Source organism: Nicotiana sylvestris, chromosome 2, assembly GCF_000393655.2.
Source record: "Nicotiana sylvestris chromosome 2, ASM39365v2, whole genome shotgun sequence".
NCBI classification, from domain to species: domain Eukaryota; kingdom Viridiplantae; phylum Streptophyta; class Magnoliopsida; order Solanales; family Solanaceae; genus Nicotiana; species Nicotiana sylvestris.
In genome coordinates this window covers 109,320,980-109,334,634 of record NC_091058.1, presented here as the reverse complement: position 1 = coordinate 109,334,634, position 13,655 = coordinate 109,320,980, and the positions used below count along the sequence as shown (strand labels likewise).

General features: G+C 40.3%; 1 protein-coding gene across 1 annotated transcript; it reads left to right on the top strand.

The window, feature by feature from the left end:
* Positions 1–6,273: 6,273 nt before the first annotated feature.
* Positions 6,274–13,450, top strand: LOC104213848 (phosphatidylinositol 3,4,5-trisphosphate 3-phosphatase and protein-tyrosine-phosphatase PTEN2A-like). The gene is made up of 13 exons (XM_009763399.2): positions 6,274–6,581; positions 7,527–7,953; positions 8,199–8,300; positions 8,389–8,445; positions 9,074–9,139; positions 10,896–11,072; positions 11,171–11,257; positions 11,343–11,407; positions 11,482–11,558; positions 11,821–11,867; positions 12,009–12,139; positions 12,423–12,492; positions 12,653–13,450. The coding sequence occupies exons 2-13, from the start codon at positions 7,528–7,530 to the stop codon at positions 13,154–13,156; spliced, it is 1,809 nt and encodes a 602-aa protein (XP_009761701.1). The 5' UTR covers positions 6,274–6,581; position 7,527; the 3' UTR covers positions 13,157–13,450.
* Positions 13,451–13,655: the final 205 nt, after the last annotated feature.

Genomic DNA, 13,655 nt, shown 5'->3' with positions numbered 1-13,655 from the left:
TTGCTCGATGTCTATCTCATTTGGTCTAGATCGCTACTAGCCTCGATCTTCGATAGGTACCTCGGTCCTTGAACTCTGTGCCTTATCCTCGTACATCGGTCTGATCTGTTGCGAGGCCGAACTTTGACGCAATTCCCTAGCCTCGATCAAATAGTAAAATTGGGTAGGCCAGGTTTTAACCGTTTACGGATAGTCCCCTCGTTTCATGGAGTGTAATGAGAGGAAACTAATTGAGCCTTCAATTTTGTACCTCGACCTACCATGACATCATCCTTATGATGTAAGCGACAGAAGTAACTGAAACGTCCCGTCAGTTCGCATATAAAGGCATTAAATGTCTGTCAATTGTTGTCCGCCATTATTGATTTTGAACCGTCATCTTCTTCCTATAAATGTGCTTTCCTTCCTATAAATGTGCTTTCCTTCTCTTTTTCCCAACCTTTACTCTTAATCCCCGCCCTAATCTTCAAAGTTTTTCACTTCCTTCAAGCTTTTACGTGCTGCATAATCTCTAGTTTTCGTTATCATCCTTCCCTCAAAACACCAAACCACATTCTCTTCTTCCTTATTTCAACTTGCAGAGATGGAAAAAACATCTAAAACTATTCCACAAAAGGAGGGCACCTCTTCATCACGGCCAGCCGACGATAAAACACTGGTGGAGCCGCGCCTTGAGGAGTGCGTTCCCTAGGTGGGGTGTGATCTTACTTTCGACTTCAAAGTCGAAAAAACTTCATTTGTTCCTAGTCGGTGTGAGCCAATGTCGAGATACATGTGCTCGATAACTAAGAGTGACCTTGAGCAGGTCAAGAAAGACTGCCATTTGGAGAAGAAAGAGGTGGTGATACCGACCCCCCGAGGAAGATATCACTACCTATGTGAAAGAGTTTCCAAGTGTTTACACTTACCCTTTCACACTGGGCCCTATCGATCCCGTCATTATTGACTTTTGCCGCCAATATCAAATAACCCTAGGTCAGATCCACCCTTCTTTTTGGTAGATTGCCATTCTGTTCCGATATTTTGCGAGCAAAGTCGAAGGTACGCCTTTCATCATCGACCACCTCATCAGGCTGTATAGGCCCCAGCTTTTTTGAGGTGAGTTAATAAAGCTTCAGCGTCGGGCTACCAAGGTGTTATTCTAGAGCATAAATGAGGACAAGGATCGAGGACGAATGGGTCGGTTTGTTCGAGTGAAGACTTCTGACCTAATTCAAGCTGAGAAGTCCCGAGAAATGGAATATAAAGCGTAAGTTCATCCTTCCTTTAGCTTCTCTTTACTGTTTTGTTTCTTTTACTTCTCCTTATTGACATCCTTTTCTATGATGTAGCGGTCTCTTGGATGCCTGGTGCGATTCGGAACCTCGAGAGCTGGGTTTAGACCCTAGCTTTGACCTCCTTGTATGTTGAGCGTCATGGCGTGATTTCGCAAGGGGCCGATAGGAGGCCAAAAATCACGGTAAGCCTTTTCTTCACATATTTGATAGCTTTCATTAAAATGTTTTCCTCTTATACTCACTTGACTTCCTTTCATACAGGCCTTGGGAAAGATGTCGTCATGAGGCCCTCGTCCGGGGAGGAGGAGGTTTCGCCCCCGGTCCCGAAGCCGGTGAAGGAAAAGAAAAGAAAAAGGGTCTCGGCCTCTGAGACTCCAAAGCCCAAGAAAAGCAAGGCTCGCAGGTCGAAGAAAGACACCGCCGTCCTGCCTACTGATGTAGCTCAGCGACTAAGGGAGGAAGAAGAGGAAAATGAAGATGCTGGCATCGAGCTGGTAGCCCAAATAAAGAGGAGTACCGAGGCCCCAAAGGTCGCTGAGCTGGTGATGATCGAAGAGGTTTGGCCTCGGATAGAGGAGATTTCGGAAGATGGCCCGAGCAAAGTCCCCGAGTCATCGGAGGCTGAAGATGCCTCCCATCGTAATGAGCAATCGACGAGTGTGCTTGAAGGGGCTGGTTCCGAGGCCCTTCAAAATGAAGAGAACACCCCAAGTGACTTTCTTGGGGCAATAGATATTGGCGATTCGCTACCCCTCCCTACATTTTTCGAGGGGCAAATTTAGGAAGCCCAAGCCATAGGGACCCCCGAAGTGGAAACAACCCACGAAGGGAAGGACCTTTTCCATAGTTGCTTTACGGGAGTCGAAGATGCTACCAACTGAGTGATGCATCGAGTCTCTTCGATGAGGCTCAACGACTTCTGAGTCGGGTAAGCCTCAGCTCCTTTAATCAATATTACGCTTCCATTTATTTCTTCTTGCCTGATTTCTTTTCGTTTTTCATAGGCCTTGACACTTCATCGGAAAACGTTTTCTAAATCCCGGGTAGAACTGAGCTGGTGCGAGGCCAATCTTCAAAAGCATACAGAGGAGAGAAATGCCCTCAAACTTCTCAATGGGCAAAAAGAAGAGGAGATCAAGGACCTCTGAGCCGAATTTGTCACAACTCATAAAGAGTAGACCGACCTAATTGAGCAGGTAATGAAATTTTTTTTAGAAGCTCGATATATCAATTCGGGAATGACGACTAATACTTTGATCTTGCAGGTTCAGCAGAAGGCCAGAAAGATCGAACAACTTTGTGAGGAGGCCAACATGATGAGGGCGGAGACTTTGGGGTGGAAACAAAACATGGACTGCCTTGCCTCAAAGAAAGATACTGCTCGAGCCCAACTGTCATTAACCGAAAATCAACTCCAAAGCATGAAGGAGGAAAGCTCGGCCCGAGCCAAGAAAATTGAGAAGCTCGAGGCTCAGTTGCCGCCAAAATTGCAAAGGCCACATCTGAGGCAGAAAAAGTAAAGGTTGAGCGAAGGAGATCGTGACCGTCTACCGAGCTGATGCTAAAGCTGCTCAAGCTCGAGCAAAGGAAGTTGCTGATACTGCTCAGACTCAATCATACTGGGTTGCCGAGCATGCCAAGTACCAGTCTCGAAGAGAGACTCTTGAGGATATTCATGCTCGTGGCTTTAACCTTGCTGTCGATATCGAGAACGTGAAAGTACTCGAGGCCGAAGCCAAAGCGTTGCTCTCATGATGATTCCGGGAGTGTGAGTGGATCTGAGAGCGGAGGGGATTTTGATGACGAAGGCGTAGCTCCCGAGGAAATTTTTTTCCTTTTTTATGTATGATCCTGACCGATCCATGTAACTATTTTCATATATATAAAAGATCTTTTTTTTCTTCGATTTGTCTTTATTTCAATTTCCGCCTCGTACAAATTCTGTTTTGACCATGTCTTGAAAATTTCATAAATATGAGGCTTGGGGAATTTGATCGAAGTCGGACTAGTGTAGTTTTTGTAATCGAGCGAGTATTTGGTCGAACTCGAAGTAGGATGACCCTTAGGTTTTAGTTGAGTGAGGGTGACTCCTCAAACTCAAAAATACAATGGCCTTTAGGCTCCTGAATTAGGTCGATATGGCCTTAAAAGAATGGATCCTTTCCCCTTTTCGGCTAAAAGAGTTAATCATATAAAAATTTGTATTGCCTTAGCATAAGATTATTTCGAGAGTTCGAACAATCCGGTATCCCTTTAGGGTTTTCGAGGGTTGATATTATCGAAACCCTTTTTAACTTTGTCGAGGGTAGCCTTTTTAACCAGTTTTATGAATATATTATAAGGCATGTTTTTATTATGGAATTCGAACGTCTCCGAACCGTGTTATTTTGGTCGTAGACTTTAATTTGGGGTTTGCCTCTTGGGCTTATTTCCCGATTACACTTCAAACTTATTCGAAGCATTAGTCCCCGAGTGGGGTATCCTTGGCCTAGAAAATCGAGGATTGCATTTTTAAGGTCTTATGATCTCGAAGTTTAATAATTAGAGCATGACAATTTTTGGACGGCAGTCCCCGAGTACGGGGTTGATTGTTCAAGCTTTAGTTGCGATCGGCACTTGGGCCAGTTTTTGCAATAGATCATAAGTATGAAATTGTAAAGTAGAAATTTCACTAAGTCATGGGACATCTGGTAAGGAAAAAATACTTCTTTCAATAGATCATTCATGTGTACATGTTTTGCCATTAGGGCTTGAGTAATCTACATGGACACGGTTCATTTGACCATTTGGCCTTTTACAAAATTTACCTATCGAGAACCTGTTGGCACGAAGTATTTTCCTTGAAAACATAACATCCGATGTCTCCCAGTATTTGAGGTTAATTGTAAAAAAGCCTCGGATACTATTGAATTGGTCTAAGTTAGCACGAATAATGGTTGCCTCGTTAAAAACCTTGCCGAAAAAACCTATTTGGGATAAAAACTGGTCGAAGGGAAAAAGAGTGCAACATGTGCTTTCAGACCTAAGGACTTCGTGTTTGGAGAGAACTTCGATGCCTTCGTTCAAACCCCTGCAACAAGTTAGTATAAAATACAAATGAAAAAGGAGAGGGTTATACCTTAGTAATAATATCGTTTGAGGAGTGATACGTTCCAATTATTTGGCAATTGTTCGCTGTTAATTGTGCCAAGTTTGTAAGATCCCCTTCCGATGATACCGAGGACCTGATACGGTCCTTCCCAATTTGGGCCGAGTTTTCCTTCATTTGGGTCTCGGGTATTGAGGGTGACTTTTCTCAGAACTAAGTCCCCGATTCGAATGTGGTGGAGATTGGCTCTTCGGTTGTAGTACCTTTCAATGCGCTGCTTTTGTGCAGCCATTCGGATGAGGGCGACTTCCCGTTTTTCATCTAGCAATTCGAGGCTCGTATTCATAGCCTCGTGATTTGACTCTTCCGTTGTGTATCGAAACCTGACGCTAGGTTCCCCGACCTCGATCGGGATCAAAGCTTCGACGCCATATACTAAGGAGAACAGTGTTGCCCCCGTACAGGATTTTGATATTGTTCGATACGCCCAAAGGACTTCTGTTAAATTTCTATCCATTTTCCATTAACATCGTTCAATCTTTTCTTTAGACTCTGAAGGATGGTCTTGTTTGTCGATTCGGCCTGTCCATTCCTATTAGGATGATACGGCGTCGACAAGATCCTTTTTATTTTGTGATCTTCAAAGAACTTTGTTATTTTGTTGCTGATGAATTGTTTTCCATTGTCGATGCTATCTCGGCGGGTATCCCGAATCGACATATGATGTGATTCTAGATGAAGTCTATAACTTCTTTTTCTCTGACTTTCTCGAAAGCTTGTGCTTCAACCCACTTAGAGAAATAGTCAGTCATAAAATAAAATGAATTTAGCCTTACTTGGGGCCGATGGCAGAGGGCTGACGATATCCATTCCCCATTTCATGAACGGCCATTGGGATAGGACTGAATGAAGTTGCTCTCCGGGCTGGTGGATCATCGGTGTATATCTTTGGCATTTGTCGCATTTTCGAATGAATTCCTTAGTATATTTTTCCATATTGGCCCAACAGTATCTCGCTCTGATGACTTTGTAAACCAGTGATTCAGCACCAGAATAGTTCCCGCAAGTACCCTCGTAAATTTCTCGTAGGACGTAGTCGGTATCTCCTGGACCCAAACATATTGCCAATGGTCCATCGAACATACTTCTGTATAATGTTCCATCTTCGACCAATGTGAATCGTGCAACCTTTGTTCGCAGAGTCCTTGATTCCTTAGGGTCCGATGGAAGCTTCCCGTTTTTTAGATACTCGATATACTTATTCCTCCAATCCTAAGTTAGGCTTGTGGAGTTTATTTCGACGTGGCCTTCCTCGATTACTAACTTCGAAAGTTGTACGACAGTCCCCGAGCTAATTTCGCCGTCTTCGACTGATGACCCCAAATTTGTAAGAGCATCGGCCTCGTTGTTCTGCTCTCGAGGTACATGTTGTAGAGTCCATTCTTTAAACCGGTGTAGGGTTACCTGCAGTTTGTCCAAATACCTCTGCATTCGGTCTTCTCGAACCTCGAAAGTCCTGTTGACTTGGTTAACCACGGGAGTCACATTTGGCCTCGATGACCTCTAGTATAGAGCCAAAAATATGTTACTCGTTCTACTTTTCATTTCCTCAAATTTGGAAAGCATATTCAATTGCATGTCACGTGACCCATGGTTTTCTTTGTCTACACCTAAAGTATTTTAAGATTACAATAACAATTACCCTTTAAAAATATACTTTTTCAATGTCGACGTACAAATTATTTTGACTTGCACGGAAACTAAGACAAAAAACTATAAAGAAACTATAATGTTAACTTATTAAATTTGTGATAAGAGTAACTTAAATGTGAAAAAAAGTGAAAGATCACGAAAGAATTGTCGTATTACCAGTGCTATTAAATTAGGAAACTGAGGGAATAGTAGTTTAGGTCCTTTAGGACGAGACGATTAAGAAGATGGAAGTGTGAAAACTGTGAGCTCATTTATCAAAATATTTATTTTGTTCAGCTTTGAATACAGTTACAAAGGATCCCGATCTGGATAAATCGACCACAACAACAGCACTAGACGCCGGCAGCCAGTCACCACCTCTGCACCGCCTTGAATGTACAAACGGACTCGGATTGCGTTTATCACATCTCTGGCATTCATTTGAAATACACAACCGCAGAAGAAACTTCAGAGCCTCTCAGAGATTAGAGCTTGCACCAGCTTCTGTTCGATTTCCAGTTTCCGTGAGTGATCCGATTTCTCTGCTTCAATAATATTTGCTCATGTTTAAACTTGATAATCCACATTGTGATTCTTCTGAATCACAACATTTCATAAGGTTCGGATCCATGCTTATTTTTATCACTCTGAACTAGCGAGGTGCCAATCGTATTTCTCTTTTTGTCCAAAATGTGGGCGCTCCATATGCATTTTAGGCTCTAATATACCATTTTTGGGTATTTAAAGAAGCAATTGCATGTTGGAGGGCAAAAAGGTAGACCCGTGCTCCAAGGCTCCCCTTCAATTACATGATTGAGGCATTTTAATTTTTTTGCCGGTATGTGTATGTGAAAGGGAATCATTTTCTTAAGTTTTCTGAACGATATGCAGCAGAGGCTATTGGACATTCCAATGTTTTCTGCTCCTTGCGTAAGTGCGTTTGGTTTTCTATATCTGGACGGGAATAGCTATGTGGCAATTGTTATGATATATGTTGATGATTTTGCTCATGCGTGGTGATAGCTGGGTGTATGTACACCATTAGATATTGTATTTGAGCAGGTTGAAAAATTTTGGCATACCATTTGATGCAAAAGCTAGCCTCAAACAATTTCTGGTATCATTGAACACAAAGTGAATGGACAAAGAAAGTTAGGAGATGGAAAGAAGAAGACATATGATACTTTGTTCTGAATTTTCTTAAGCGACTATGTATAAGGGTACATCCAAATGAGGAAGAGAACAATTAATTATAACTTGAATTAAAAAACATAGCCTGCTGTTATTTGTCAACAGTTCGTTATATCCCCTCGGCATTAGCAAACTTTCTAGATCGAGGTTAGCATCGATTGATGACTAGAGATCATTGTTTTGTTTCAGACATGTCATATGATGACAAATACTTACCGTATTGCATTCTTTACTGTGGTTCTTCACAACACTGATTCTTTTTTTCTGTTTGGTTCCAGAATGGAATCTGAATCCACTAGTTCATCTCCACATCTCTCCAGTAAATCTTCTGATGCTGAAGCTCCCAAGCCAGTTGCTTCCCAGAAAGATAATGCTGCTCAGGACACATCTAAGTCGCATACATCGGCCATATCATCTTGGGCGAAAACCTTAAACTTTCCACAGCCTGTTGCGCCTGGGCAACAGGGGTCAGCAATTGGAGATACTGGGACATCTACATTCTCACGTTTTGCTAGTGGTCTTGGTTTGCCATTCACTTCGAAAGCTTCTGAGGCAAATGATAGTGCTGGAGGCAACTCACCAACCACACAATCAGGTGTGTTTGAATCAATAACTAAAGGGCTAATTGACACATCTCTGAATGCTGTGAAGGCTGTGCAAGTTAAGGCACGACATGCAGTATCTCAGAACAAGCGAAGATACCAGGTAGATCAGAATGTTGCTGCTTTGTTTGTCTTAAGTTTTTCTTATTCGTATAAGATATGAAGTCAAGACCATTTAGTTAGCAACTCTAGACATTACCCTTAAGTTAATCTTATTTGTATAAGATACGAAGTCAATTGGTTAAATAAAACAGGAGGGTGTATTTGATTTGGATATGACTCTGAATATTTGCTGTATCTTTTCTTAGATATAGCTGATTATTGATGTAAAGTGATTAAATAAAACAGGAGGGTGGATTTGATTTGGATATGACTTACATAACAGAGAATATCATAGCTATGGGTTTTCCTGCAGGCGACATGAGCTCTGGTTTCTTTGGATATGTTGAGGTAAAGATCGCCCATAGTTTTGGATATTTTCCACTTATTCAGTTATTCCAAACCTGCATTTCTCTAACATATAAGATGAATGATACAGGGGTTCTACCGAAATCACATGGAGGAAGTGATAAAATTTTTCGAGACTCATCATAAGGTAATTTCGAGTAAACTTGATAGTTCTTTGTCCCCAATAACTCTATTGAAGTGCATCTTATAGTTTTAGAAGAATTGTGCTTCTCGAAATACCCATAGCTATGGTTTTGTAGAATAGTGAGTGCTCCATGGTTGCTGTAAAAGTGGCTGCTCATCATGATGTTTCTTTCTAAGAAGAGAACTGTAGTAGCATTTGAGTGTTGCCATCAGTGTGTCCCAAAGACTAAAACAGCTCTGTCTTTTTTGTTGTGGTTGAAAATATAATATAGGTATTCTTTGTTCATTTTATTTTTCTAGAGAAAGAGTGAGATGGAAAGAGAAACGCTCGTTTTTTCGTCTTCTCGGTTTGACCAAGACATAGGGAGGCTTTCTGATTCAGTGGATAATATATCACCTTATACCTAGCGCATTTGTTGATATTACTCCTTTTATTTTTGCTTTAGATCTGGTAATTTTCCTAAGTGAAGATTTGGGAATTGGACGGCAGATGTGCATGATAAGTTAACTCTCTGTCTATTTGAATGTAATGCAGCTATAGCCTTATAGGTGTTTAAATGTATTACTGATGGATTATTATATTCTTTTCATTTTTTATCTCTTACTGCAACTTCATCTCTCCTGGAATGCAGGGAAAGTACAAAGTTTATAATCTTTGTTCAGAGAGATTGTATGATGCTTCACTATTTGGGGGAAAGGTGCAAATCTCTTCCTTCAATAAATTATATTTTTGATTCCATCATATTTGAGGTTTAGAGCGGATAACTAGATCTCTGTTAGTTCTTTTCTCAAAAAAACTTAAAATATGTGCTCATTGCAAAATGTCATACTTAGGATTCCTGTTCAAGGCATAAAGGAATATCTTGCTGATTAAATCTGACGTATTTGTAGTTTTATTATCATGTACCTGTCTGGCAACTTTCTTTAATCGGGTTTGTTTCAACTACTAGAATATTAACCTGGTCAACATTTCTCTGAATGTAGAGATCTGTGCTTCTAAAGATGTATCCATCCTTCACACTGATTAGTAGAAAACTTCAAGCAGGACACTACCCCTGTTGCTGGTGATAGCAAATGCTGTTTAGCTTCAATGGAACAACCAAAAAATTACAAAAGAAATTGATATTACTGTTTTATTTTCTTTATTCTTATCTTATTTATCTCTCTGTTTTATGACTTTATGAATTATAAAGTTAGAGCCAAACTATTCTGCAGTGTTACTTAGCCAGCTTTCTTAATTTGTTAGCTTTCTTAATTTGTTTTAAAAAAAATATCATGTAAGACAGCAAATTATGGCGTTAGTATATGTGGATAATATTCATCTCATGAAATTCACCAAGAATCCTCACTAATGATATTTAACATCTTGATCTCAAAGGAGAGCCTTGGCGTAACTGGTAAAGTTGCTGCCCTGGGACCAAGAGGTTACAGGTTCAAGCGTGGAAACAGCCTCTTGCAGAAATGCAGGCTAAGGCTGTGTACAATAGACCCTTGTGGTCCGGCCCTTCCACGCATCCTGCGCATAGCGGGAACTTAATGCACCGTGCTGCGATGTTATGCGACTATTTGTAGCTTTAGCGTGGGAAAAAGGACATGTTGTTACTTGAACATTCATTACTCAGTCAGTCACATGTTCAAGAAGTTACCTAAATTATGTGAATTCGAGAGATTAGTTTCAAACACCTGCCTTGAGAGCAGCCTGGAAAGAGTCCTGGCCATCATAACATTCATAAACGAGATTGGTACGAATTTTGGAGTAATGAAATAGCAAGGTTTTTTGGGTATTGGGCTTATGAAAAGCTCCTTCGCTTTTATGGGTCCAAATGCTCGCTAATAGCACTGGATGAATCCTAAAACACAACTAGGAAACAACAATCCCAAAATAAACTCAACCTGACAAATAAGCTAAAATACTGCTGCAATGCACCTTTAGACAATTTTTTTGATCCAAATGTCCTTCATGCTTCTAAACCAGTTGGATGCTTGGGCTAGATCCAGTGCCCCACATATTCAATGTGTTTAGATCTGCAGGCAACTATGTTGTGTAGACTCTCCAAAATGCCACTGCTCCCATGTCGGATCCTCCAAAAATACACTACTTTTGGAGGATCCGACACACACCCGGCGACATTTTTGGAGAGTTCGAGTAACATAGGTAGGCAACACATTCTAATCTGCATGTAGTTAAATCAGAAACCTAAAATAGATGGCTGATAGTGGAACAACTCCATTGCTGATATGATACCGTTACCTAAAACTTTATTTTGCACTAGTTCATTTTCGGGATTGCAGAGCCACAAAATGGAGAAATTTTTTATCTGGAAGGATTTTGATGAGTACCTGTTCATTTTGAGATTTTCTTTGAAGAATTTGCGCAAATGTAAAAGTCTTGAACTTTTTGCAGTTGTATAATGTTACATCTCCAATTAGATGATTTCTGTTGAATATGAACAGGTTGCATCTTTCCCATTTGATGATCACAACTGCCCGCCAATTCATCTTATAAAACTGTTTTGCCAAAGTGCATATTCGTGGTTGAAGGAGGACATTCTAAATGTGGTAGTTGTACATTGTAAAGCTGGAATGGCTAGGACAGGGCTTATGATTTGTAGCCTCCTTCTGTTCTTGAAGGTGAGACCTTGTACATGGAAAATACTTGCATGCAGTCTGAAACTTTCGCTAGTTTTTCTCCCATTCACACTTATTGTTTTACCCTTTTTACTATTCAGTTTTTCCCAACAGCTGAGGAATGCATCAACTATTATAACCAAAAAAGATGTGTAGATGGGAAGGCCCTTATTCTTCTAAGTCAGATTGTTAGTCATCGTCTCAAATGAAACATATTGATTTACAGCCATTTATTTCATTTGCTCTAGCTAATGACTTTTGTGCTTTTCCTAGAGGTATGTAAAATATTTTGAGCGCATTTTGACTCAATTCGGTGGTGAAACTCCTCCTGGACGTAGGTACTTTTCTTGTTAACTGTAGTTAATTCTTTATCTGATCTTCAAGAAGTAATTAAGCAGTTACCATGCTGCAGGTGCATGCTGAGAGGATTTCGATTCCACAAGTGTTCATCCTGGATAAGGCCTTCAATTACAATATCTAGTCACAGTGGTAGGTTTTCTGCACACAATATTGGCAAAATAACATCCATCTATAATCGCCTTATAGTCAAGTGGCTACTCTGTGTTCTTCTACTTTAATTGGCTGAGTTGTTCAATGCTACACCTTGTATTTGTCGAGATGCTTCGTGAATCAGATCCTATTTGAGTTAGAATGCTTTTATTGATGCTTTTACCAAGTAGGATGCATCTTATCCCATCAGTTTGCTAAGATAATTCAATCCAGCGCGATATTGATGTTGTACTTTCTGCAGGCATCCTGTTTTCTACAAAAAAACATCCGAAGACTAGGGACCTTATGGTAAATTAGTTCAATCTCTGTTTATGACTCTTGCTTAATTGTAAGCCGTGCTTACATTAATTAAAAAAGACATTTTCAGTTTCAAAGTATTTCTCCCCTTGTGATATATCGTATTTATTTGTTGTATGTTGGTTATTGCAGCCTGAAGATTTTTGGATACGAGCACAAAGAAAAGGAATTATGGTTTTTGCTCTACCAGGTGAACCTGGTCTAACTGAATTGGCAGGCGACTTCAAGATCTATTTTCATGATCGCCAAGGAGATTTCTACTGGTTTGCAATTGATCCTTGTTCTTTTCAGTATTTCTTATATCTGTGCATGCCATTCAAGGATCTATTTTAACTGTAATCTAAAAGTAGTGAGAACCCCCCCCCCCCCCCACACACACACAAAAAAAAAGGGGGGGGGAGGGGGGGGGGTAATCACTAATGAAGTGTTCTGTTCTTCCAAGCACTACCCGTGGCAACTCCTTGTGAGAAGAGGAACATGCAAGTGAAAATGTTAGCTGAATAGTTTTTTCAGGCACATAAGAATTTCATCCTATTTCCTTTGCAGCTGGTTAAACACGTCAATGATGGAAAACAGACTGATTTTAGGTGTCTCGGAATTGGATGGCTTTGATAAGGTAATTGATATGCTTGTCATCTGTAATACTTTGTTCTGATTAAGAGTCTGACTCAATATCCTTTCTGAAGATCCATTCTTTTTCCATGGAATAGCATTCTACTTCATCTAGGCTCTAATTGGATTTGCATCTTCTTTCACTTTCTATATGTATCTTTCAGAGGAAACTACCATCTCCTGGATTCCAAGTTGAGATTGTGATGGTAGATTATGATGGAAGTGTTCCAGTAAAGTCCAAGGCTGATGGTGCCGCCAAAGGAAAGGACCCAAGACAAGGAAACAGTTCTTCATCCAGTGAAGGAATTAAAGGTAATTTGAACAAAAACAAGGTATCGGGGGGCCAAAACCATGGTGATGATGTATTTTCAGATAGCGATGGGGAGGAAGCTGCACCTTCCAGTACAAAAAGTCAGACAAGTGCTTCACAAACTGCTGCTGCAGGTGTTGATTCTGGCTCCCAAAAGGAGCAGATTGCCAATCTAACACATAACGCCGAACAACTTTCTCTTAGGAGCAGCGATCCTAAAAGTGGTGCAAGCGAGATCAAGGATGAGACAGTTGAGAGAGCTGCCATTCCGAATCTGGGCTCAAGTGATATTAAGGCCATTGCAGCAGATGCATCTGTGTTCAGTTTTGGAGACGATGACGATTATGAAAGTGAATAAGCAACAAAATTCATCACAAGTGAAGAGAGTGAATCAACAATAGAAAAGATAAAAAGTCGACGCAGATATAATTTTTAACATTTTCCTTTCAGTTTCTCTCCCTTATTTCTTTTGAAGTTGGTGGAGCTTTTAGAATTTACACATATTCTTAAGCTGATGCTTTCCACCATTTTCTTAGCTAGTTTGATTTATTTCTTGGTAGACGTTTGACCTGTCAGATTCTTATGTCTAATTTGTCATAAAAATCTAACTTATTGTTGGCAATTCAAAGAAGTAGCTCTGAGTTTTTAGAAAGATGGCTAGCTCTTTGACCTTTATGGAGCATGGAGCTTTAGATGTCAAAATATTTGATCCTTGTAAAATCCCTCTAAATCCAATTGGCACTCCGAATCTTTGTTTTCTCATAAGAATAACAGTTATTTTCTTCGAGTTGCGAAGTTCTTTACCTCCTTTGTCTTTCAGTCTTTTAGTTTTTCAATCACTTTTAAGTGAATCTCAA